The 26900-nt window shown below is 40.1% G+C and overlaps 1 protein-coding gene and 1 non-coding gene across 2 annotated transcripts in view; both read right to left on the bottom strand.

Moving 5' to 3' along the window:
- Positions 1 to 22072, bottom strand: part of kcnh6a (potassium voltage-gated channel, subfamily H (eag-related), member 6a) — a 28254-nt gene extending 6182 nt beyond the window's left edge. The window contains exons 1-11 of the mRNA XM_078269241.1: positions 21997 to 22072; positions 18150 to 18380; positions 16080 to 16229; positions 15549 to 15652; positions 14482 to 14791; positions 12670 to 12872; positions 4573 to 4998; positions 3970 to 4387; positions 2628 to 2827; positions 1049 to 1301; positions 148 to 341 (exon numbers count right to left, since the gene is read on the bottom strand). Of these exons, the coding sequence (XP_078125367.1) occupies positions 148 to 341; positions 1049 to 1301; positions 2628 to 2827; positions 3970 to 4387; positions 4573 to 4998; positions 12670 to 12872; positions 14482 to 14791; positions 15549 to 15652; positions 16080 to 16229; positions 18150 to 18380; positions 21997 to 22072 (2565 nt within the window). The remainder of the gene's footprint in view (positions 1 to 147; positions 342 to 1048; positions 1302 to 2627; positions 2828 to 3969; positions 4388 to 4572; positions 4999 to 12669; positions 12873 to 14481; positions 14792 to 15548; positions 15653 to 16079; positions 16230 to 18149; positions 18381 to 21996) is intronic.
- Positions 16266 to 16337, bottom strand: trnac-gca (transfer RNA cysteine (anticodon GCA)). The gene has a single exon. It is a non-coding gene; the product is annotated as a tRNA-Cys (tRNA).
- Positions 22073 to 26900: the final 4828 nt, after the last annotated feature.

Raw genomic sequence — 26900 nt, forward strand, 5'->3', positions numbered from 1 at the left:
TTCCTTAATACATGAAATAATGAAACTAGTTAAAACATGTTTTCTTAGGCCTTGAGACAAAAACAAAATCACAGATTATGCAGAAGGACTGCGATCACTATTGGGATGGTGATTCAATGTGTAACATTGTCCTCTGGTGGCACTCACATCTCTCAGGTTGAAGGTGATCTCCAAGTTGTTCCAGAACATGTCGGAGAAGTCGGGATACATGTCCAACACTTCCAGCAGGTCGTCTCTCAGGATCTTGTGAAGGTCGCAGTAGGTCAAAGCCCTGACGTCAGCGCTGGATTTACCTGGCCTCCCATACAGACTGATGGGTTCACCGAATATGTCGTTCTTTCCTACAGAAACCACAGCAAAAGGAAATATGAGCATAGGAAAAGGGTAACAGTTAATCAATAGATGTTTTGCCAAGTGAGCAAGCCCCTGCTAGTAATAGTGAAAATAGTTAGCTGAGATCATTTTGATGGATGAATCTGATCCAAAACAAATGAAAAACAAAGCACTAGTGTGTCACTGATCCTCAACAGCACTGCTGCTCAAAAACAAATTAATGATTCCCTCAAACACAGAAATGACCTATGCAGCCTGGATCTGAGTGCTGGGCCTATTGGTGATCAATGCCACTGTAGAATGGAAGTGGGTCTGTGCCCAAACACCTCTGGCAACACAACACACAGTGTGTGTTTGAGTGTTGTGTGTTGTAAAGGGCAGTGCGAGTTGTGGCTATGGCTTTGTGGGAAAGAAACGAGAAGGTGGATGAACAAACAGATACAAAAAGACAAAAGAAATCCATTGTAATTTTGTTTAAATCTGTAGTCATTTAACAAAAATAAAATGATGATGATTTTGTTTTAGAGTTTTGTTATTTGTAATCGACATTGGTCATTATTATTGACGTTTTATGAGTGAAATGATTTATTGACTATTTAAATAGTCAATAAATCATTTTCATCAGAGAGACTGATAATGAAAATAATGGCTGATTTCCAACCTTACTGGAAAAAAGACAAAGTAAGCAGAAACTCCACTGTGCCTTGCAGTTTACCTAGTATGGCCACAACCACATCGTCCCTGAGAATCTCTATAGAACCTCTAGAAATGAAGTAGAGGGCGGTGAGAATGTCCCCACTGTGGACCACAGTGTCACCCGGCGGAGCGTGGGTTGTCTTGAATCGCATGGCCAGAGCCCGCAGGCAGCCTTTGTTGGCACCTCGAAAAGCCCTGCAGTTCTGCAGCAAGCTGCGGTTCAAATGGAGGCAGATGTCAGCCTGCAGACACTCAGGGAAACCCTTTAAAACCTGCAGGGCAACAGAGAGCATTGGGTGAATCGACTGCAAATAATTTCCCATGATTTTGTCTTTTCCCCCTGTATCTCTTTGCCCTGTATCTTTAAAACCATGTAATCTAAGAATCGAAAATGAATATGAAAGACGCATAAAAAAGAAATTATGGGGTGAGAATGAGAGCAGATTGTGTCAAGATTGATTCCAGCGGGGCACAAAGGACAGTGGCTCCAAGTGATGATCTATTCTCACATTGAATTGGCAGGCGCTAATGCTGCTCTCTCCAGCTGTGTCATGCTCCAGTGCTGTTAGCAGCCCGAGCAGCAATATGACGCACATCATCACTAAAAAGCAACCTCCTAATGTTTTAGCCTCAGTGGAAACACTCATGTGTTTAAATTAGCAAATCTGAAGTGGGGACCTCTGGATCAGCAGTCAAATGCTCTACCACTGAGCTATACACCCACCTAAGATCAGTGCAAGCAATGTGTCATTCTATCAACACAGCAGCATGTATGAATCCCAAAACCAGTTCCAAGTAGAGGGAAAAAGTTGACTGCGTTAAAGGGAAGATGGAAAAGATATTTAGAATAACTATTTCTCATTCTGAAATCAAACTCACTTGCAATGCAACATAGAAAACCTGGATTTGTGTTCATTTAATAAGGTTACAAAAATTGAAAGCTCAATGTGGGAAAACGGGGGCATTGCAGCAGCAAAAAACAAGGTGATCAACCCATGTAGGTCTAACACAGAATATCAGAGGTAATGCTACAAACAACAATGGGAAATGTGAAAATACAACCCGAGGAAAGCAAGCGTGCTAACACATCCTGTTATATGATTCAAGTTTTGTAAGGCTATTTTTACCATCCACTTCAGAACTTTCAATGAGATATTTTAAAGAAAGCACAACACATGCATATATAGTCCTACAGTATCTATGTTGGTAATGAATGCAGAAATATAAATATTTGCCCTTTACGTGCCTAAAGGTTTGATTGAGATCATAAATACAGAATTTTGTGTAGAAATTAAACATGCATTGTCAGATGTTATCAATATGTGTTCTAGCTGAGTGGCCTTTACAGACGTTGTGGTTTGGGATTATGTACAGTAGACAAAAAAACTAGATGATTTAGGGGGCTCCCAGATTTGAACTGGGGACCTCTTGATGTGCAGTCATAGGCTCTACCACTTAGCTATACCCTCAATTATACAGTTATATAAACTGTCTAAATATCCACTTTCCAACAAAAGCCTTTCTAAATCAATATGGAGCCCTTGCCTCTTGTGAACTGGTGCAGGGATGTGTGTGGATGAATGTCTTACATGACTTACAGCGTTCATGTCAATGCCATTGGTATAGGACCAGGCATGTTGGAAGTACTCCTCCAGCCTTTGTCTCAGGCCTCCTGGGATCTGATGGAAACGGATGAACTCTTTGACCCGCAGCATCTGGGTGTGGTAACGGGCTGTGCCTGAGTACAATCTCTGAATGATGGCCGATACGTTACCAAAGATACTGGCATACATCAGAGCTGCATGGGACAGACGTGAAACAGAAATACTATATGTTAGAGAAATTGATGATACCAAGATTGGATGAATGTACAATTTTACAGCATGCAATTGTGGTAATTAAAACAAATGAATGTATTTGAAACCTTTTTCAACATGCTGATATTACTTTTGTAAAAACAAATTCTTTTTACAAAATAGATCATTTAAACACAATATTGAAGAATGAAACTCAGGTCATTATTTTGTTACCAAGTACCAAGACTGTCTTTCAGACACAATCTAACTGATAAATCAATCTGCCAATATTTAAGAGCGATATGTGTGTATCATTAAAAAGTTATCATCATCAAGGCGCCCTGGTAGCTCAACTGGTAGTGCACGTGCCCCCATGTATAGTAGTAATTCTGAGTATAACATAAATCTGACGCCATAGCTGAGCTCTTAGCAGCAGCCTGGGTTCAATTCAGACTTGCAGCCCTTTGCTGCATGTCACCCCCTCCTCTCTCCCCCCTTTTCTGTTTGCATTTTCTTTTCTGTTTGCATCTTTGCATCACATAGAGTTCAACTTTGATAAACTTTGACCAGAGAAGTCGCAGCCTCAACCAATTGCAAAGAAGTGTTTGTGGTTGACCCCACTTGGCTGTCAATGGCTTTAGTTTTCTCAGTGAGCCAAGATGGAGGAGACATTGATTGTGGCTGTGTCTCACCAGCCGGTATTGTATGCTATTGGCTACACTACACTGCAGTACTACAGCCTGTTTTTCTACTCCTCTTCCCCAACAACAGCAGAATCTTTATCTGCTCTTCATTATACATTCTCCTGTCACAAAACCAACAACTACAACAGCACTAAATTGCCTCAGCAGGCGACGGTCAGTTTTGATCCCCTAAATAATTACATTATTTCCTTATTTCAATGGAAAGTTTTAGTGTAAAATTCTTTTCCACCATAAAAAACATATACATCTAGGGGAAAACACAGAATGTTTATTTTCTATAGCATGAAAATGTTATAAATATGAAGACTAAATATTGCTAACATTCAGATGGTCCAATTAGATCACAAAAAGGTTTTTGTTTTAGGTCTACTTTAAAATTGGAGGTATTTTATTTGTTCTAGATGTTGCTCTGAGTTCAGACTCACTGCCACTCTACTCACAGCCAATGAGCATGACACAGATGGAGAAGATCTTCTCTGGGTTGGTGTTGGGTGAGACGTTCCCAAAACCCACACTGGTCAGGCTGCTGAAGGTGAAGTACAGGGCTGTAACATACTTGTCCTTGATTGAGGGCCCCGAGGCTATATCACTGTCATTGTACTGTTTACCAATCTGGTCAGCCAGGTTGTCCAGCCAGCCGATCTTCATGCCTCCGATGCGGGCAGAACCTGTGCGCTCCACGTTGCCGATTGCATACCAGATACAGGCCAGCCAATGAGCGATGAGGGCAAAGGTGCACATAAGAAGGAAAAGGACAGCAGCTCCATATTCTGAGTAGCGGTCCAACTTCCTTGCCACTCGTACCAACCTCAGCAGTCTGGCTGTTTTCAGTAATCCAATAAGAGTGGTTGTCTGAGGCTGGTGGAGAGAGAGTAGACTTCATGTTAGCGACATTAGACACTTAATCTCTCACACCCCACTTATAACATCTTACAGTCGCAAAAACACAAAACAAAGTTGTTTTTTTTTACAATTAATTCCAGTTTGCAATTATGTTGATGTTGTGATGCCTCTGACATCCACTGTGTCCCCTTCTTTCTCACCTCCTCAGACCCGGAACGGAATATGAGCAGATCGAAGGGGATGGCAGCCACGATGTCGATGAGGAACCAGCCCTTGAAGTAGTGCTGCGCAATGCGTCCCGGCTGGCTGACCACCTCGTCGTTGTGGTTAACGTAGGTGGTCCTGAAGTTGATGAGGATGTCCACGATGAACATGACATCCACCACCAGGTCCACCACGTTGAGCGGGTTGCAGGTGTAGCCGCAGGTTCTCCTCCGCTCTTCCTCCACCTCGTTAAGAAGGAAGGCAGCCGAGTACGGTGTGAAGATGGCGGTGTAGATGACCAGCAGCAGGATGATCCAGTCCCATACAGCTTTGAAGGGGCTATAGTGAAGGATGGTCCATTTGTGGATGCGTGGGGCCTGGAGCTTGTACTCTGGCAGCACATCAGCACCGAGAGACAGCACCTGAGGAGAGAGGAAAAGGTGAAAGTGTTATTAATAATGGAGGTAGGACAGTATGATCCATGACTTGTGGGATAGAGTGTACTTTATAGGGACTGAGCTGAAAACAAGTTACTTTATGAAAGATAAATCTCAATCAGGAATAGGAGTTTTTAAAGGAAAAACACTATAATGAGGAAAACCAGGATACTAATATTATCCAAACGCATACAAGTGACTTTGCAACAAAAAGTTGAGATTTGTATTTACAGGCCTGTAGATGAATACCTTTTATTTATCATTGTCATTATCATTAACTAAATATAGCAGTTATGACCAGGTTGAACTTTTTTAGGAATTCAAATCTTTTAGGAGGTTTTATTCTTCATATGAGATTGAATATTTATGCACTGCACAGTAATTCAAACCCATTTAGGTTTTTCGGACATTAAAACAGTATGTTGTTTCTATTTTAATAAGGAATGTCCTTCACAAAACAGCTAACACTCATTAGAAATATCTATAAATTCTTATTTTCTTATGTCTGAATTAATGGTACATTCACAGATCTCGTTTGGCTTAAATTAGATTAGAAATTGGTTCTAGAACAGTACAGATAACATACTACATCAACCCTTAACTTAAAAAGTAAAGCCCCAGACTGACTGATGTATAATATTCTGTGTCTGACAGGTAAGTAACAACCTCCTCAGACAGATTTTTACCAATTGGCTGGAGAAAATGTCACAGCCCTTTAAGGGCAACATGTCCACAGTTTCTTAATATGCAAAATGTTAAATGCAGCACAAAAAAAAATCCAGAAACAACAACCTTTAGCGAGGCAAAAAACATCAATACACAAATACCCATCCAGTGTTACCACCACTCCCTGGGTGATTTGTCTAATTGCATTAACAGGCAGAATAACAACAGTGAACGACTTAGTAAAGCAATGAGTATTACTATCCCACTCCTAGTGTCGACCACAGCAGCAGAGGGGAAGGCCATATCTTTTCCTGCATCACTTTCTTGCAGAAAAACCACAGACTACTATAAAATCACAAACCCAGCTCTAACAAAGTCATTGTATAGCTCTATCTGCGCTCCAAAGGCACTTTACTACTATAAGTCAAATCTCTAACTGCTGTTTTTAAAGAGCCTCACCTGCCCCGGTTGCACCACGTGACCCATTCTACCAGTGAAACGGTGGACCAAAATAATTGGGAGCCATGCAGAGGGCTGGTTTTAGTTAAGTTAGTTCTGCAAGGTCAGGACTCTACTGTATGTGGTGGGTTTAACAGTCATTGGTGGTGTGAAAATGCCCTTCTCTATAAAACTGAATATTTCTGATGCCCCACTGCTGACACACACATGTCATATACACACACATACACTAACTAACTAGCCCATGTTAAAGTGTGATGCCATGTTAGTGCATTATTGTCCTTCCATCTCCTCACAAACCCTCCAGTGGCCAGACCCTCATTTGCACTTTGGTTTGCATAATTATGGTCATAGTCACCATGACAAAAGAAGCTAGACTTGTACGACAAGTAGTTGCAGTGCCGAAAACTCAACTGACACAGGAACCAGAAGTGAAATCTAACATGGTATTGTCTATTTAGACTCTAGTTCTTCAGGGAGAAAAAACTGCTGTTTAATTCCACTTTTCCAGCTTAGATGTAAACAGTGATCAGACATAGTCAAAGCAAATTGCCTCTTAAGAACAAAGTACTAAGTTACTAAATGTGTTCATGGCCATATTTGGTAAACAAGAAAGGAGGGAAAATTTAGATCTTCACTAGGAATAACCAAGTCTTGCATAGCTTTCCATTATAGCATGGAATGGCCTTTAATGATAGATGGATGTTGGCTGTGCTCTTGTTCCAAAAATCTTTTTTTATGACCAATAGACAGCATCCAGTATTTGGAAATGGTGGGAAACCTCACAGGATTCACTGAACACAACCTACAACAACCTCTGGCCCTCCTTTGCATGTCAACGACTGACCACAGGGGTTAAACAGATGTGAAAAGACAACACAGTAATGAGAAATGTAAACACATGAGCAAATGTTCACTCATCCAAGAAATGCTAAGGTATTGATGTTGTGCACAGCTCTGTTTCATAATGACAACCAGAGAACTGTCACCACCAGTTTGCACGCAACAGCTCTGTGTTGCTACTCTGACTTTATAAATAACATAGCAAGAGTTCACTGTCCACATTTCTACATATATTAGATTGAGAAGGACGTTGAGGTGTGAAGTACAAGGGAAGCTGAACATAGACTGAACAGGATATATATCATGAATGCCAGTGTGAAATATATGAAATTAGTTTAAAAGTACTGCTTGAATACTAAATATTCATCATAAAAACACAGACATGATTGTCATTGCTAATCAGCTATGAAGACAAAAAGAATCCACCTTTATCCTTACTTTTGAATAAAGTCACAACGCAAAGTGCAAAATATTTAATATGCAACTCATTTCAGTTAATGTTTTCTTCTTGCAAACTTTAGTAAATGTAAAATTAAACTTTTTAGCCAGTGCATCCTACTCATCCTGTCTTATATCACTCTAAACATAAACAGAATACATATGACATGGCATCAGCTTAACCTAGATGGTGTTGCTTGCCTGTGGAGCTACAGAAGGATAGCAGGAAGGGAGAGGTGAAGGATAAAGACAGAAAGAGAGAGAAAGAGGAGGGAAGGATACAACAAACAAACAGGTCAGTGGAGCAGACAAAAGGAAAGGGAGAGTTTGAGGAGGACACCAGGGAGCTTGAGAGACCCAGTAAGGCTGAGGTACTCACAGGCTGCAGTGTATGCTTGAAGCTCATGCTGAAGTGCACCACAGGGTAAACAGCAGGAGAAAACTAAAGAGACTGCAAGAGAGTGAGAGAGAGGGAGGAAACCCCTATCCATCCATCTGTATCTCCCTCCCTCCTGCTCTCTCCTCCCTCCCCGTAATCCAGCCCTCACCATGGGATCCTCCTTCAAACTTAAAAAAATGATCCAGTGGCTCTATAAATGACGGCATCTGCCTCTTCCACTGGTGCTCAACAAGCAATAACTGCTGAAAGCCAAAGTAGCTTTCCTTTAGCATTCTACTGTACAGTATATTCTTCCCTGTTGACATAGGCAGTCTGATTAATGGTTAGCTACTTGAAAAAGTTTTTTTTTGCATTTATTTTGTGCATTTATATTTTTTTGCATTCTTCTCTAAGTCACCACATTATTGTCTTAATGTTGATAGACACGTGTATTAAAATTATGTTGTGCTGTCATCGTATATCATATAAACCTGTTTATGTACACTTCAATTGGGCACACACACACACACACACACACACACACACAATTTGAAAAATCATGGTGGCACCTTTAAAAAATAGTTATAGTAAATTTAAACTGAATTTTTCTACAGCCTCCTGTTGTAAGCTGATTCAACGCTAGGGGGCACCACATAAACACACTTCTGCTTTCCCAAAACACACTCATACAGACACACATGCACACACACACACACACACACACACACACACACACACACACACACACACACACACACACACACACACACACACACACTAGTTACATTGTGCTGGGCCTTTTCTACTGTTAGCAGTCTTTTACAAGCTACAGTTCAGTCAATCACACTGTGTGCTTCATGTTATGCAGACAAATCAATATGAACAAAGATCAATGACAACCTTCATTTCCCTTTTTGTAAGGTGTCAATCGAAATACAATTATAAAGGTGGAATAATGAACAATTTTATTGTATAACAGCACATAACAAAAAGTAAAGGCAACAGCTTCTCATAGCTTTAATTAAATGTAAACAACATGATCATTCTTTATAAAACTTACCACATAAAACCACATAAAACTAACGCCACACTAAAGCCACAGGACAGCAGCCACGATTTCTGTGACCTAAAACCTGACTTTCAGGGCTTTACATTTGTCTATGATCACGCACAATACCACGGAGAGTCAAGCTGTTTTAACAGGGCAAAAACTGCAGTATGATTTTGAGGGCAGTTAAAGGTTTGAGGGATCAGAGTGCATGCCTGCTGCCCTCCACTTCCATTAGCTCCAGAGGCCAAGGTCACTGGCATCAGCGTCAAGCCACCGATTGCCGCTCAATAGCCTCACAGCCGTCACCCTTTTTACTCGCTTTCATAACTACATCTCAACAGAATCTCTCCCCACTCTCACAGACAGCTTCACTGAGAGTCTGTGATCCCCCCCCACACACACACACACACACACACACACAATCGCCACATACATCCTCACACACTCAACAGTGAGGACAGTACTCTCTGCTGCCTAGTTACCGTCTATACTGACATTACATAACAAATGCTTGTTTTGCTACACTTCATACTAAATAACTAAAATTATATGTATTTAGTCTACAGTATAGTCGGTTAATGAAAGGTTACTGTTTTTGTATGTGTTTACAAGGAAATGTTTATATTTCTGGTTTGTTTGAAATGAGAAGAACTCAATCTGTGCAAATGGACAGAGACAACCAACATGGCTGATGGGACAAATAAAACTACAAAAGCTCCCTCAAAAAGTTTCACTATGGTTAATTCACTTGAGCTTCACTATGCAAAGTCTGACATTAGAAGACTGTTTTCATATTCATCTGCTGAAGGGAGACCTTAAAATCAGTTAAAGACATGTACGTACAAGCAGGATTTTATAACATCATTCCATCAACTAGTTTGTAAGCCAATCGTGGTTCAATATGCCACTTCCAAAAGTGTGATGAAAAAGCTTGAAGCCTCCAGTCCAGTATAGTAGAATACATCATGTAGTAGTTACGTTTGTTAAATAAAAAATAATTGCATATTCATAGATTCTGGATATTTTTTTTAATGAGGGAGAAGGAGCAGATGCAATTTTAAGAATATTTACCAAGGGCAACAGACACCAATTATTATTCAAAGCAGAATATTTTTTTTATGTCTGGAGAAGAGCTTTAACATTCCTCCACTAAAAAACATCAGTATATATAGTGTAGGACAGCTAAAATACCAAAGCTGTAAAAGGATTTCCATCAAATCCATCCAAAATACATCACGCTAAACACATACAAAAACTCTGAAAGTATAGTATTGGATTTTCCATCAAACCAGATACCATATCTGCAAAAGTGTTTCTAGTGTCTAGTACAAAGAAATAATATTACAAAATGAGAGATTCATAAATTGCCACAATATGTTATAAAATAGCTGCTGAAACAAGTTAATTTGCCCTGGAAACAAGTGAATATATATCAGCCCTTATTTTTACTACAAAGCAAGATTTAGGGAGGACATAGTGACTAAATTGTTGTTATGAAGACAGCCTGAGGAAGGTCGTGTGTGGTCTGTCAACAGGAGACATACCAGAGACAAATAGCTGTAATAACAGCATTCTACCTTCCAACAGAAACATAACAAAGGGTAAGTCAAACCCAACTGACACTCCACTCAACTGCCATGCTAACACAGAGGAAACACTCTTTATCCAAACTTGTACATGACGTCAGCAGAGTCGAGATAACAAGTTAAGTGTTCTGCCAGGCATTTTAGGTGGCCTTCTCTTTGTCCTGTCAGTTTCCCAGGGCTACAGAAGCCACGTTGCTTCTGCATTGTGCAGCTGGCTGTCGATACCACTCTCCCCCCTGGTGTGAAGAAGTGAGATCTCACCACCACCAAGGTGTTTTTTCAGAACTTCATTAAAATACACATAGTGATGGTGGCAATTATTTCTGAAGAATAACTTATATTAATTGATTAAAAAAAATAAAAAAATAAAATAAAATACAGAAATGGTTTTGGTGGCTTGTGCATATATATTATATACCAAACTTTGGGGAAGATTGCGTGGCCTACACTTTGATTTATCTTGAACCAAGAAATCCTTGGTTGCTCTACACCACAGAGTTCATGGGATGCTTTAGCAGGTTTACCCAGGCTGGTTTGGTAAGAGAGTCAACTGACCGCTGTGGAAGCCTCTCAGATAAACTGAATTAATGTGATGCATTGTCGGAGCCTCACACTGCCCGACTGCAGGATCAATGGTGCACCAAACAGGCCAGTCCATGAGGTTTTGGATGTGTGTGCTTGCGTGTGTGCGTGCATGTGTGTGTGTGCACAGCTGAAGTGTATGTAAACAGGTTAATATGATCCCAGACTTTCAATCAATGTTGAAGAACCTTGTCATCCAAGACAGCCCCTCCACACTCAAAGCCTTCAGCCTTTCTGGACAGGTGTCATCAATTTGGAGTTGTTCAACTACCTCAGTGTCTTCCACCAGGGACACTGATGACGATTCCCCATCAGCCTCCAGCTCTGCCTCTAACATAAAGGGCATGTTAGTTGGATTCAGGAGTTCCTAAAAATGCTCCTTCCACCGCCCAATTACCTCCTCGGTTGAGGTCAACAGTGTCCCATCCTTACTGAATACAGCTTGGATTCCCCGTTTCCCCCTTCTGAGGTGGCGGATGGTTTTCCAGAAGCACCTTGGTGCCGACTGAAACTTCTTCTCCATGGCTACTACAAAATTCTCCCATACCCGCTGCTTTGCCTCTTTCACGGCAAAGGCTGCAGCCCTTCAGTACCTTGCAACCGCCTCTGGAGTCATCCCGGATAACATATCCCAGAAGGACTCCTTCAGTCGGACGGCTTTCCTGACCACCGGTGTCCAACACGGTGTTCGAGGGTTACAGCTCTTTGAGGCACATAAGACCTTGAGACCACAGCTCCCTGCCACCGCTTCAGCAATGGAACTTTGAACATTGCCCACTCTGGTTCCATGCCCCCAACCTCCACAGGGATGCGAGAAAACAGGGGCCTCCTCCAGAGTTTCCCAGTTAACCCCCACTAACCATTTGGGCTTACCAGGTCTGTCAGATAGGGACCCTTCTTCACAATTAATTAAAATGTTTAAATAACCCTACTTGTCTTTGAGTATTTTTCCGTGGTGGTTCTTCCTCTACTGCTGTGTGTGAGGTAACATTGTGCACAGACACACCGTGGTGGGATGACAGATGGCTGATTGTGATGACAGTGTTGTGTTGCTGGTGCCATAGATGCCACACCTCAGGTGAGATTATTCTTTCACACTTTCACCCTGTGACTGCAGATGTCTTTTAGCATCTTCAGTGAGCCAGAGGCAATGAATATTTATAGACATCTTTGTCTGAAGTATCTATGTGCAGAGATGTGGCAGTGTGACAAGATCAACTACAATAATGGCCAACAAGCTAAGTTTATCAAACAGGATGACAGGAGAGGTAACATGATGTGATAGAAATTATTTCTTTTCCCAATGAGTAGTGTGACAATGTTACAAGAGTAGATAGTTGATAGAGATCATTTTGCAATTGATACAAGAGAAATGATCTGCCTTATTCTGTGTTATCATGATATGGAAAATGTTCTAGAAAACTCCTGAAATAAAGGAAACTGCATGGAGAACAAGTGGACTGATCTTACCTCATGGTCAGAATTTGTTCTTGTTTTAAGAAAAATAAGTCACGTTGTATGTGCAACCAACCAACAATAAGGAATGCCAAATTCAGGAGTAGCTTTGACAACAGAATGATTATGCAAACAGAGAAAGACAGATGGGACTTGTCTCTTTTTTTTCCACTGAGATGTTAAAGGATTAGTCTTACCTGAGTGACGTGAGTGACCTTTTCGGTGACATTCTGAGTTCGGTCTTTAATCTTGCTGGGTGCAATGATTTCAATCTCGGTGGGCGAGGGAGGTCTCATTCGGTCAGTGCCGAAGGTCAGAGTAACCTGAGGGATGCGGCTGATGGTCCGATGTCTCATCAGGTCCGAGTCTGACGTGGAGTTCAGAGTGCTGGGCTTCAGATCTGCAGAAGAGAGAAAAATAGAAAACTAATATCTGAAAATGTATTTGAATAATAATATTATTTTTTTTTACATTTGCTATGATGTACTTCTAAATCTAAAGTGTCCAGGTTTGAAGGTCAAATCATGACCAAATGTTAAAACAAATGTATTTAAATGTTTTTAGAAACAAAATGTTTTTGTTCATCCAATATTTCTTGTCCTCCACAGGAGAATCAGGACAGACTGCATTTCCTCTCAGCCACAAAGACACAGATGGACGTACAAATGTGGTGCAAATGAAAGACATGTGACAGACAAAGTGGGAGTCCAGAGTATGATTGTAACCTGAACAAAAAGTACAGTTTTCTCACAAAATACTTGTGTACTACTTCCCTAAGAGAAAACGAGGACTTATTTGCAGCAATGTGCAATTTTACCACAAATGGACCACAAATCCACACAGAGTGACAGAGGGATTGATTAGTGTGTCTCTGCTGGAACAACCATCAAACAGCTGCACGTACTCAGTGCGATGTTCTCCGTGTTAAGGATGTTGGAGATCTGTAATCTTTGATGTCTCTCTATTTCAGTTTTTTCTTGTCTGACAGAAAAGTACATATTCTTTAGTGAATCGTGGTGAGAAATGTCAAGAGCAACTTGTAGTTTTTGCTGCCTGTACATCATTTTTTTTCATATCAGATTTTTTATTTGACCAATTTTCAGCGTTGAAACAAACATTATACCCTGGCAATGGTAAATGTCCTTTCTGATTGGCTGTCAGGTGTGTGTTAAAATCATATTACAGGACAACTTATGGTGCTGTCAGACTTATTATCATTGCATTACTCTCTTCCTGTTGTCTCTCTATGTGTCTAATAAAGGCAAAAAAAAGCAAAAAAATCAAATATAATATGACAACTCAAACTTTCAAACAACAAAAAAACACCCTGTTTTCCTTTGCCCTAAGTCGATAAGTGGCATAGAAGGTGGAATAATAATTATATTGTATCGGAGGTGTCCTTATATACAATATAATGGACTTGGTGTAGGAAATCCCTTTTCTGCCTACATCGTTCAATACTGACAAAATAAAATGTTCTGTTAATTAATTAATCCAAAAGTAATATATTTCCCACATACCTTTTAGCTTGCTGACTTCAAACATGTTGCTACTTGTTTACAGCATAGACATGACCGGCAATAATTCAGTATTATCAATCATTGTCTAATCATGTAATCACATCATAGCAACAATATCTCAGATCAGGGTTTGCAGTGCTCATGTCAAACTGAAAACGTTTAATTTGACCAAAACTTGCAACTAATGTAATCAATCAAAAAATGTGGCTAATGTTGCATGCTTGGTGTAATCTGATTTAGAATGATTGTGTTTTCTTTCCTGTCAGAAGTTTACAAATAAAACATTTATCCATTATATTTCACTAATATGACGAAAGCGTCCATCCATCCATGGATGGATGGATGGATGGACGAAAGCGTGTACTGTAAATATTTTTTAGTTTCTCTCAGAGACAAATATAGCCCTGATTGCCAACTTTAATTCTAGTAATTCTATATTTTAACCTCTAATTCCCACTGAGGTGCTTGCAGTGTCCGTCAGACACTCACTGCTGTTGGCTCGGGAGTCTCCAGGTTGACTGCTCCATTCTGCCCTCATGCCATCAATGTCATCCAGTGACGAGGCACGTCGGAGGCTGTGGATGCTGTCCCGAGAACAGCTTCGAGGTAATGTCCCCCTAGGGAAGGCGTTGCCAGGGTCCAGGCAGTCTGTCAGCAGGGAGCGCCGCTTTGTGGAGGACTGGACTGCAGGGGAGGGAGGATCCAGGTCCCGTTCTATCAGGGCTTCTGTCTCAGACTGCATGCAGCTCTCCTTGGACGGGATCCGAAACTCTTTGAGGGGGACTTCCTCGCTGTTTGGCTGTTGAGGACATAGATCAGGAGGCCATGTCTTAGGTGTACAAAAATCATACAAACACACTATGACTATTACTTTGAAAAAGATGATCTGTCAGCAGTTACAGCATTTCATTTTTCTTAAATTTTGTTGTGTTTTGCTAATCAAACTTATAGCTTACAATACAAAGTAGACCTGCAACAGAAAGGATTTTTTTTCATCCCTGCCAAAGAGTCCCAACATGTCAATTTGCTTGACTTGGCCCAATACAGTTCCGGTGTCAGGTATGGACACTGTCAAGAAATAGTTTTACACTAGAAGTGATTCATCAAAACACGAGAGAACTCTAAATAGAAGTAAGGGGAGACTCTGAAAAGAGAAAGATTAACTCAACAATGGTCGATTTTTTTTCCCTTCATTCTTCCCGTTGGGGTCCTTTGGGCTGACAAATCAATCCTTAAATTTCTAACAATTCTCACTGCTATTGTAGGAATGTGAAACAGCACGGTGCATACCTAATGATTGGAATTTCACATGTGAAAAAGAGTTTAAGTAATCATTTGAATGCAGAAAGTTTTTTGTTTTGTGCTCCTAATGTAAGCTTAATCTTTAGTCAGTAAATTAAAAAAATCCGTTATTACAAAGGCTATGCGTATATGTATTATTTTCTGTATAGATTTGAGCTACTGTCACTAGGCTAGGTACTACAGCAGAATGCAATTCATGCATCCACACAAGAATATTGCATCACATTATCTTTTGTGTGTGTACACCACCTCACCTGCAGGTAGTCCACTACCACTCCTTCAAACTGATCTTTGGAAAGTGAAGATTGTCGAAAGGACCGCAGAACTGGCAGCCTCATCTTCAACCTGCGATTCTGGCCTGAGGGGGAAAGTCTATGTTCAGCTCAGCTGTTATCAAAACTCCAACTTTATCTACCACAAATCATGTTCATATAACATTATTTTGTATTACCCAAAATACGTTTTGGGAGACACTTTTGCCTCGATTAGTTTTTTTTTTTTTTTACTGCATCAGACAGGGCCTTCTTTGTGTACATGTATCTGTAAAATGCTAACTGTGAACATTCATCAGATGGTCATTTTTACTATGTCCATGACATATGAAAACTAATATCATGGTTTGGTTAATAATTAAAAATGACATGAATGTGAAGCACTGAAGTGAAATATGATCATACAGTAATTTACAGTTTCAATTAATCTCAGGAGCAGAGAAAGACTCTGCTTCCCCAAACTGGAAAGTATATCATGCAGGCAAGCTATAAGACAAATGTTAAAGGCTTTACAGTAAAAAAGTCCTTGGGCGACTCTCTGCCTGATGCCTGACTTCTTGAGAGTAGGATCAATCAGCTCCTGGAAGTCGAGGATGAACATGATGACAAGGCCTTCCTCGCTTTTTACAGGGACAATGTCCACCAGGCACGGTCTACAGGTCCCTTTAGACACAGAAATACAGACTTAAATATGAAAATAGGGGGCACCCGGATTTGAACCGGGGACCTCTTGATCTGCAGTCAAATGCTCTACCACTGAGCTATACCCCCAGACACTTACATAGTGGCCATGAGGGGGGAGAGGACAGGACAGACAGGGAGAAAGAACATGAGAGAGATTTATAGGGTAAAACGGAGGGACAGATTTCAAACACAGAAAGCAAAAAAAAAAGGTTAAATGAGCAGCACTTCCGTCAGGTCTAACTTTACTCTGCAATCAGTGTGGTCTTAAAATAGAAACGGGTGAGAGGGCAGATCACACACACGCAGACACGGCGCACATACAGTCCCTGCATTCAGTCTCATTCACACATCCAATCGGAAAAAAAACTGACAGGAATATAGTCTGAAGAAATCAGCCTGTAAAAGCAGCCGAATCACTTTTTGTTGTGCCTGTTTGAGTCTGGAAGCACAGCAGGAAGCAGGAGACAAAACAAATAGATGCTTAGTGGATTTGAGCTGGCATGCTGATCGCATTTCCATGACAACAGCGACTGCAAGCCCCATGCCCAAAGTAACAAAAGACATGTGTGTGTGTGTGTGTGTGTGTCTGTGTGTGTGTATATAAATGCATTTGTGTTTATGGTGGATGTCTGTATCGTCCTGGGCCTGGTGTGTTTGCTTGCGTCCATTATGTGTTTCTGCCTCAGTGCCTTTGTGCAAGAGACAGATTAAAAGGTGAAGAAGGAATTACAGTAATCAGTCTGCAACTGGTGAGAGAGTCTAGACTCTCTAGAGGAAATTAAGCTATGAGAGGAGGGAACATTTAGTAAAATGCCACAGTTTAAATGTCTGTCTTGCTCTGTTATATCTGTGTGTTCTTTTAACCCTCGTGTTGTCTTCCGGTCGACTGTGCAACTTTTAGTTTTTCTGGGTCAAAATGGTCGAACATTTTGGTCGTCTTTTTCAACACTTTTGTTGCTTTCCCCCCGATGTTTTGGTCAGTCTTATCCAAGCTTTCTTGTCACTTAACACACACACACACACACACACACACACACACACACGGTTGAAAGAAACCAAAATTTCAGATATAGACACTTTTTGAAAATGGGTCAAATTTGACCTGAGGACAACAGGAGGGTCTCATCACAATTCTAATATCACCATCTCTAAATGTCTACACTTTTCATTCCTTCTAGCTACCCCAACTGTGATAATTATATTTTTATTTGCACATAACTTTTTCTAAAATCAAAGTTTTACACAAAATATAACGGTTGACCATGTGAAGGAAAGCATGGGAAAGATTGTTAAGGAGGAAGGGTAGCAGGGATTCTGGCTGTACCAACAAACCAATTTTCCTCTAGCGCCATCATGAGGAACACATTTTTTGGTTTTGAGTGACATGTCACAATATTCATTGTATGAATTGCCATGGAATTTGGTACATACATTGGTATATTTGTCACTATATCTGCATTTGAAACCAGAGAAACAAAAAAATGTTTTACCTCAAAGTTTATACACTATCCTAAAAGATCTGTCAGGCTTAGTAAATTAAGATGATTTAACCTAGCTCTTTTTGTATGCTAAAATCTAAATTGTTAGCATAGAGTACAGGGACAAACAATCTGCTGGATACAATTTATTTAGAAATTAAGAGTAGTGACTGTTAAGATGTTTTTAAATGGCAGAAATAGGAGCAAATTACTGAATGATAGTTAGGGTAATAGTTTGGATTAGGATCTGTCCAATCAGGTTTCTTGTCAGAAGATGGATGGCAAAACAAAGAAACATATGGATGATTATGGTGGTTGTGTTTCCATAACAGTCAAGCTGTCCAACACGCAAGATTTTGTGATAGCCAAAAGTCTCCTACCCAGGTATCTGAGGTTGCAAACACTCATATCCTCCATTTACCTTCCTTATCGTAGTAGAGGATCTCCACCTTGCGCTCCTCGGAGCCGAGCAGGGCCTGTGCAAGCTGAGCCAGGGCGCTTTTCATAGTGCCTGGACCCACCAAGAACTGGCAGGTACAGGGCTGCTGCATGATCTCCGCCCTGGCGAAACCAAACATCTGGCAGAAGCCTTCGTTGCAGTAGATGATGCCACAGTTCTTCATCTGGGCGTTGGCAATCACAAACTTGCGATCTGAATGGCAGAAGACATTTAGAATCATATTCCAGTTTGAAAAGGCATGAAATCTTTGTGGAAATATGTACAGTGAGTGTGGGTTTAAGTAAGTAAGAAACTAATATATTTAAGTATTTACAACATCACCATAAATGTTAAGAGAAATAATTTGCTGTCTGCTATACTGCCCTAAAAAGACAGAGAGCTAACTTAACTTAAAAAAGCACTTAACTTTAAAAAAAAAAAAAAAAAAAACATTTAGTTATTAAAAAGGTTTAGTTAGAGGCTGCTGTTAGCTACTTTTTGTTATGAATGGATTTAGCTGCTGCCTTTCCTTCATTTGACTACTGAATGAAAATGTTTCAATTGCCAAAACTGATTTTAGTTTCAGGAAATAGGTAGAGTAACGTTAGGGGAATTCAGATTGAGCTAAAGCTAGCTGTGTAGGGTTTTAGCTGTTTTTTAGCTTTTAGCTTTGCAAACTTTACTGTTACATGCTGATACATTTCTAGGGCATAATAACATTTCATATGATAATATAATTATTAAAAAGTCAGAATCTGGTCTTAATTCAATTTTTTACTAAATATATAATAACGTTACTTACTGCCTCTTCTTTTTTAAGTGATTAACATTACATTAGATATTGATCAACAAATCTTTAGGATATTTACAATACAATTACACTTACACTGCATGGTCCCAGCTGGACAATCAGCTAAAGGAACTAATGAATTTGTCTACCTTTCCATGGTGCTAATGCTATTAACGTCACAATCCCTCCCAGAGGACTAAGGAGAAGCAGATGTTCACTTTAACATAGGGGCCTCTGTGGCGTCACACCTGCTCTCACTTAACTTAAGGGAATTTACAGGTTGTTGATGTCTGTCAGGATTTGCCTGTAAGATTTTACCTGACATGTTTTAATTAAACTGGAATCATTCACCTGTTTGCGATAGGTTTTCAGTATGTGCCCATAGGTTATGCTATTGTCTATTTATTATGATAGATGATAGATGTTTCTATGTTCTCGTCTCTATTCACACTGCCAGTGGTGGAGGAAGTATCTATGATCTTTGAATTATATTTAATGCGAGCAGTGTTTCCAGTATGAAACCTAACATTAATCATTTCACAAACCCTCTGATCTATCTTGTGACCATTTGGAGGGGCCTGATCCCTAGGTTGGAAACCACTGAACTTAGGTAATTAACTATATATAAAGTAGTTGAAAATAGTTCCACCGCATGCAGCTACAACAGATAAATGCTGCTTACACATTGATGCTTCGGTATTAATAATCTAATTTCTTATAATATGTCAGTAACAGGGACTGCTTTTCTGAAGAGCAAGTACTTTTGATACTTTAAGTACATTTAGCTTATAATACTTCTGTACTTTTACTAGATTTTAAATGCAGGACTTTTTACATTGTTGCACTGGTATTTTTACTTAAGTAAAGAATCTGAATACTTCCACCCCTGGAAACTGGACCACAGTTATATTTTTTCCTGCGTTGTCAAACCTTTGAGTATTAACTCTGAGTTACTTTGCACTCAAAAAAATTTAATTACCTTAATAGTAATTCCAAGCTCATATACCATCCAGTTCCTGTTATTGATGATTGTAATGTACGTGGCATCAGCAACAGGATGCCAAAACATTGTGAACCATGAAAGTGAAGTAGGACAGTTTTGTTCGAAGGCTGCTAATGGAGGAGTTTAATGAGCTGAATGAAAAGTACATACATTTCCTCTGACTGGCCCTTTTTTATCCTGTGGTAGGACTGGGTTACATAGCTCTCCCTGTCTGCTGCCCACACAGATGAGTGGAGGGGACTCTTCCCTAAGTCCTTCTCTTTAAAGTAAATGGGTGAGCTCTTCTAGTACAAAGCACATACTGTCCAAAGTCATTATCTGGGCCTCAAAGCGGAAACACTGATCGTCACACCGTTGCTAAGCAGCACCGCTGTGGCACATGCACTCACCTGGTCCTGCACGTGCATGTGGCTGCGCGTGCACACATGCACACTTAGGAGCATACAGTAGAGACATTACATAATAAGTTTTTTTAAGGGGCTTCAGAGATTCAAGCATTATTGGCCCCAAATGTCATCAGACTATAACTGATTGAGAACAATCAACTATTTTTCCATGTTTGGTCAGTCTCCGGCCAGTTTCAGTCTTACATCCAACACACTGTAAAAGGTCCATAGTCAGGTAAAAGTAGGCAGTAATGGTACCAGGGAGAAAAGGGAAAAACTGACTTGAAAGGCAGACTGAAAAGCAGTATTGATTATATTCCATTATGTATTACATTTGTAGCCAGAAACAAGAAATTATATCAACAAAAATTGTGCAATGTTTGATGTGCAACATATGAGCAGAAGATCTCTACTCGCATGATTCTTGTAGTTTTTGGGTGGTATATCTTCATGGTTGAATGTAGCCTACTTATTGTATGTCGCTTTGGATTAAAGCATCATCTTAATAAATCTAATGTAATGTAATAAGGTCAAATGGAAATACAAATAGTCAAAACAAGGCACTAAATCCAACATCTGATTTTTTTTTCTTTCTAAATGTGTGAGCAGTAGTCTCTCTTTGTGGAAAATGTGAGCTAATGGAACATGAGCACACACAATCGCACATACAATAACAGCTCAAACATAAAATGAGCAGGGGGGGTTGGGGGGGGGCGGGAGACTTCCGATTTGAGATAAATTAAAAGCTTGTTAGTCTGCTACCTGTTCCTCTTAACTTTCATCCTGGACTATACACCTGCCTATTGCACATATTGTTTGCACATTCTGCACTCAATCCACTCAGCCTCCTTTTTCTTATGTTAAACAACCATTTTGTATATATTTGTTTCTGTATTTATTGTTTATTTCATATTATGTTTAATATGTTTGTTTGTTTAAGTGTGCACCAACCACCAAGGGAAATTCCTCGTCAGTGGCAATACTTGGCAATAAACCCAAGTATTTACTTGGCAATAAACCCTTTTCTGATTCTGTTCAGGCAAATGAATAAGACAAACCAAGTATGAAATATGAAGAATACAGGAGGCTGTAGCCTTTTTGCAACTGGCAACATTGTGTGGCTAACTCTATAGGTGAAAAGTTAAGGCATGATATTGTACTTTGGCACCAAACTAAAAAGGTTTTAACCACATTATTCATAACTTAAAAGTACATCCAACCCTGTTCCATTCACACCAATGCTCTATTTTAACAATCCATGTACTGTTGGCCCACTACTCAATAGATGATAACCATAAGCTGTCAGAAATCCTTTTTTTTTCAGTAACTGAGAACATTACTACCCCCCTTCATACCATGTTGCTAATGGAGGGCAAACTCTTTTACGCACTTTCTTTGCACACCTGTTTGGGGCTATCAGTCACCTTTATCAGATTCATTAAAACCATTTAACAAATGTTAAATCATTATCAAAATGATTGCTAAGGTTGTCTTTGTAGGGTGTCTAGTGATCAAATATGCATAGGCTATTGTGAAGGTTTTCTGTCGCCATTGGTGGGTGTTTTACGTATAATCACTAAGGTCAACTGTGTGTCCGCACTTAGACAGCATCTCATGGTCATAACGTAATTTAATCTCATATGCACTTACTTTGCCCGTCGAATTTCCTGATGATAGTGTCCAGGTAGGTGTTCTGAAGCGCAACATGACCGCGTCTCACAGGCATTTTGGTGCTGAGAGAAAATACTTCTCCGACACATGAACCTTACTAGTTTAAAAAATAAACAAAAAAAATAAAGTACAATATAATTTGAAGTGCCACATGTGAAGAAAACAATCTGCTTCCACTTGGAGGACGAGCGTCAAAAGCAGGGTTTTGATTTCTCTCAGAGGCTGCCGCTGACGGTGAGGGATGAAGCGCCGGACAATGATGGAGAGGAGGTCTGGTTGCCAGGGCGATAGCAGATGCAGGATGTTGCACGCTGATGATGTGAAAATAAAGTAGCCTAGGATTGTGCAAAAGCCATGTGCAACATTTCTTAACCTTTAAAAAGAAAAAACAAACAGTAGGGACCGGTTTCCCACAGTTTGGTTTCCTCTAGGCAGAAAAGGGAACCTGTTTGAGGAGAAGAAGTTGGGAAGAGAAGCTGCAGGATTTCTCTGTTTGTTAATATTTATCGCAGCATTCTCCCTCAAGTTGGGACACTGCACGAAGAAGAAGCTCTGATCAGCCAGATTCCCTGGATCCACTCCCCTTCTACCGCCCCCCGGCTAGACAGCGACAAGTCAGTCTGAGTTAACCAGGTCAAAACGGAAGTAACGTTTGACAGACTTTCAAAATAAAGGCAAATAATATATTTATTTTTCTTTGAATACAAGCCTGCAGGATTATGCACAAATTAAATTTACATTTGTTTTAAGATCTGTCCAAGGTGGCTGGCACAAGCTTTATGAGTGAAAATGTATTCATGTATGGTAGGCCACTTTACTAATAACCTAGTGCTATCCCACAATAGTCTAGTTATTTGTTCTCCAAATTTGTCGCCACCCCCAAATCTAAAAACTTGGTAAAGCACACACATCGTTATTGTATTTGTTATAATTTGAATTAGTGCCCTCAAATCCTTTTCCCTGGAATTTGTTTTTCTTTCATAATCACTATCAGTTACAGCTGCAACCTACATTTCAAAATAATGTGATTTAAAAGTCATTTTTTGGTATATTAAGTAATAGGCCTACATATTTAAAGATAGATTACCACCAAAATCTCCTCCAAGTTTATGACATTTTAGAATGTATAGTGGTCGATTATAGCCTAATAAATTTAGAGCTTAAAAGAAAAATCAGGGGCAAGGATTTTGGGGCTCTACAGGTTTCTAAACTTTGGGTTATGTTGAGATTCGGGGACTTTGCATCTTACTAATAAAGGCAGGAATCTCTGTGAGTAGTGAGTCTGTCCGGCGGTCTGTCCTGAGAGTGTGGTGACCTGCGCCGGTGCGAAAGACATCACACGCAGCATGCTGTTGTAAAGCCACTGAAGTCAGCGGCAAACCATCTGCAGTAGGCTTTATTTTTTTTTCTCACACACACTTCCAATAAATACACAGCTTCACTGTGCGACATTTTATGGCACCCGTCACGCTTCTCAAAAACTCCCGACATGGTTCTGCAAACAGTTCAATGGTTAACGAACTCCAACAGCCAGCGTGGCTGTCTGTCTCTCGCTACGTTTACACGTGGCCGGCTATTTTCATAAACAGACATTTCACCCTCTCCGTTTTCAAAAATAACATGGTGCACACCTGTCAGTTTTCAGAAAAGTGTTAGTTTACACAAACCCATGTATATATGCCATCAAGAGCATGCATGTAGGTGGCTCAAGCCCACGTTAGCCAATCAGAATCCCGAAAATAGCAACAACATCAACGAATCACTTCCTCTTTCGAACAAAGATGGCGCCAGGTATCCGTCGGCTGCCTAAACCTCAGTTTTTCTCAGTTTACATGCAAACATGCAAACGAAGTTTTCCAAAATCTCCACTCTGGCCCGAGTTTTTAGAAAGAATCGTTTTCAGAGGCGAATTCTCCGTTTGCGTGTAAATGATGGGCACAAACGAATGAAATGTCTCCGTTTTTCAAAATAACCATGTACGTGTAAACGGGGTATTTGGTGTGTGTCAGACATCCCAGGTCTCAGCACACTACTGCATTTGAAGGGACAGTAGGCCTATAGTTAGTTAATGAGCACCAGCTATGTCAATCAACTCACCTGGCCCTGCTAATGAGCCATCCCCACACCTCGCTCCCCTGCCGCTGTAAGCAAAGCATGCCCACATCCACAAATAGGCTACCTCTGCTGAGGACTCGGGTAACTTCAAAGCTGCATTCATAATCATATAACCAGGGGTTAAAGTAGCCCGGGATGACCCAGAACTGCTCCGGCACCTTCGATTAATAAGTAAATAAAGGCACTTGTGTTTTTTATCACATAATGATGATACATATCACATCAAATCTTGTGAAATCAGTTTGACTAAAATGTTGTCATATTTTAATTGTTATATTTTGTGAGTAAAATCTGAATCTGCAATTTAACCAGTAACATTTCTCTGTCAGGTAAATGTAGTAGGCTAGTAGCTTACAATGTTTTCCTCTAAAGTAGAAGTAAGTAAGTCAGTAGTAGCCTATACAGTTGCATATTAACCTTCTGTAAGCTTTTTCAAGGTACAGTGGTTCTGGAGAAAGCTGCAAGCGGGCACTGCACTAGTGACTTTAACATACTTCAACAAAGAAGTATGCCTTAAAAGGATGTTTTATTTTGAAATCCATGTCCTGAAGTGATGTTTACTTTATCGTGGATGACTTGACAGTGGTCTGACACTGACAGAGTGCAGACCCCCATCAGTCTACGCTGCTTCACTCCACATCACAAGTCTCTGAGCTCAAAATAGCAGCATCCCCATCTCTCTCTCTCTCTCTCTCTCTCTCTCTCTCTCTCTCTCTCTCTCTCTCTCTCTCTCTGGCTGCCATCACACTTTTGGAGTATTATTTCAATCTATATACAGTATGATACGCTTTAAAATGGCACCCTTGTCTTGTGGTTGTGTGTGTGTGTGTGTGTGTGTGTGTGTGTGGGGGGTGACATTGTCCCCTTTAAATCTTTCAGAAAATAAACATTTTTGGTTTGTATGTTGAAGCAGTTTCTTTGTTAATGCATGTTTTCACGTTTTTTCATGTTCTTTTTCAGTCTTATGACTTGGACTCAATACTCCCTTTTTCTCAATATGTCTCCAACACCACTGGCAATACTGATATGATATGAGTATGTGTTCAGTGGTTCAGTCTGTAAAGGGTGTTTGGAGATCAGAGGGAACGTGGCTTTACAGTCCTGACAGACAGGCAGAGGTGATTGTTCTGTGTTTTGTCTCATTGGCCTTGATGAAATGAGGGCTAAAATTAACTAAGGAGCACACATGCCTTCCCATGACCTCTTGGTGTGAGGGCCAAGTAAGACAGGAATGTGCACTAAAGATGGCAGCGAAAGACAAAGAGCGTTGGCATCAACACTGGATGATACGTGTGAGTTTGTAGGACCTGCTGCAGCATCCCACTGATTATTTATGTGAACTGAAAAGTCAAACATTTAAGTTTATTACTTTACCAAGAACGTTGTTTTCTGTCCCATTTGTCTTTTTGTTTGTGTATTTATTAGTCAGCAGGATATCTTAAACTTGAAATTCACATGAAAAATATTTGTGGATTCACATCCATATGGTGATCCAGGAATATTTAGAAATGCTTGTCATTTTGTAAAATTGTAACTGCACTAACTAAATTAAATACATTACTCATTTAATGAAAAAGTGCTGTTTCATTATCGATGAATTTTGTTTTCTCAATTAATCGATCAATTGTTTGATCCATAAAATGTATGCAAATGTCCCAATTTCTTTCTAAGGAGACCCTTCAGCTGGCTTGTTGTATCTACCAGCAGTCCAAAACACAAACATATTTAGTTTACAGTCACGTTAAATAAACAAAAGCAGCATATCCAAACAACTAAGAACCTTGAACTAGGTAATTTGTGGCATTTGTGCTTGAAATATTACTTAAATAATTCATCGGTTATCCAAAAAGCTGCAGATTAATCAATTTATTGTTTTATCTGTAGAGTATTTCGATGTAGGCTCAAATCAGATGCAGATTAAATATTTCTAAACATTTGCAATTATTAAAAAACAATCTGTGCAGCCTTGGCAGTGGTACAGTATGTGCTCTGATGTTGACGTTATTTGCCGCATTCATGAAAAGCATCAGCAGAATTTGTTAGGGAAGTAAGGAATGGCTTGATGAGAGAAAACTGTAATGAACTCATATCACAATTAAGGGTATTTGCATCTTGCCTGAACACTTTCTGGAAGTCCATGCTTGTGTATTTCAACAAAAAGTGTTGGCATTTTCTAACAAGACTGGGTGACCGTGTGTATTCATGTTTTCTGTAGCTTACATGACAGCTGTTGTCACCTCGCACCCGCTGTGGAAAGATAATGAGCTTAGAAATTCCCATCCTTACCCCTTCCCGGCCCTGTGGAACAGCTTTGGATGGGAAAGTGTTTTCGAGCCAGAAGCCAGGGCCAGGGCCCCGACCGCCTGAGAGTTTTATCAGCCTGGAATTCCTTCAGCTCCGGGTTGACTCCTGTGCAGACCTAAGACCCGCCATTTCTCTGATAAGAGCTGGGCAAAACCAAACATACTGTTCTTTACACACACACACACACACACACACACACACACACACACACACACACACACACACACACACACACACACACACACACACACACTCAGTTACTGAGTCACACCTCAACACACACATCATCCCAAAGAATGATGCGTTTATATGTAAGAATGTCTGCATTTCTCTCAAATATACTGGAGCTCAGGACAAAAACATGTACATGCTGGTGGGAAGCTTATACTGGACTTCCATGTTGGGTCTTTAAAAGCCTTGAAGTCACTTTTAATTTCGAACCACATTTACACAAATGTTTTGTT

The sequence above is a fragment of the Sander vitreus genome, chromosome 15, assembly GCF_031162955.1.
Source record: "Sander vitreus isolate 19-12246 chromosome 15, sanVit1, whole genome shotgun sequence".
NCBI classification, from domain to species: Eukaryota; Metazoa; Chordata; class Actinopteri; order Perciformes; family Percidae; genus Sander; species Sander vitreus.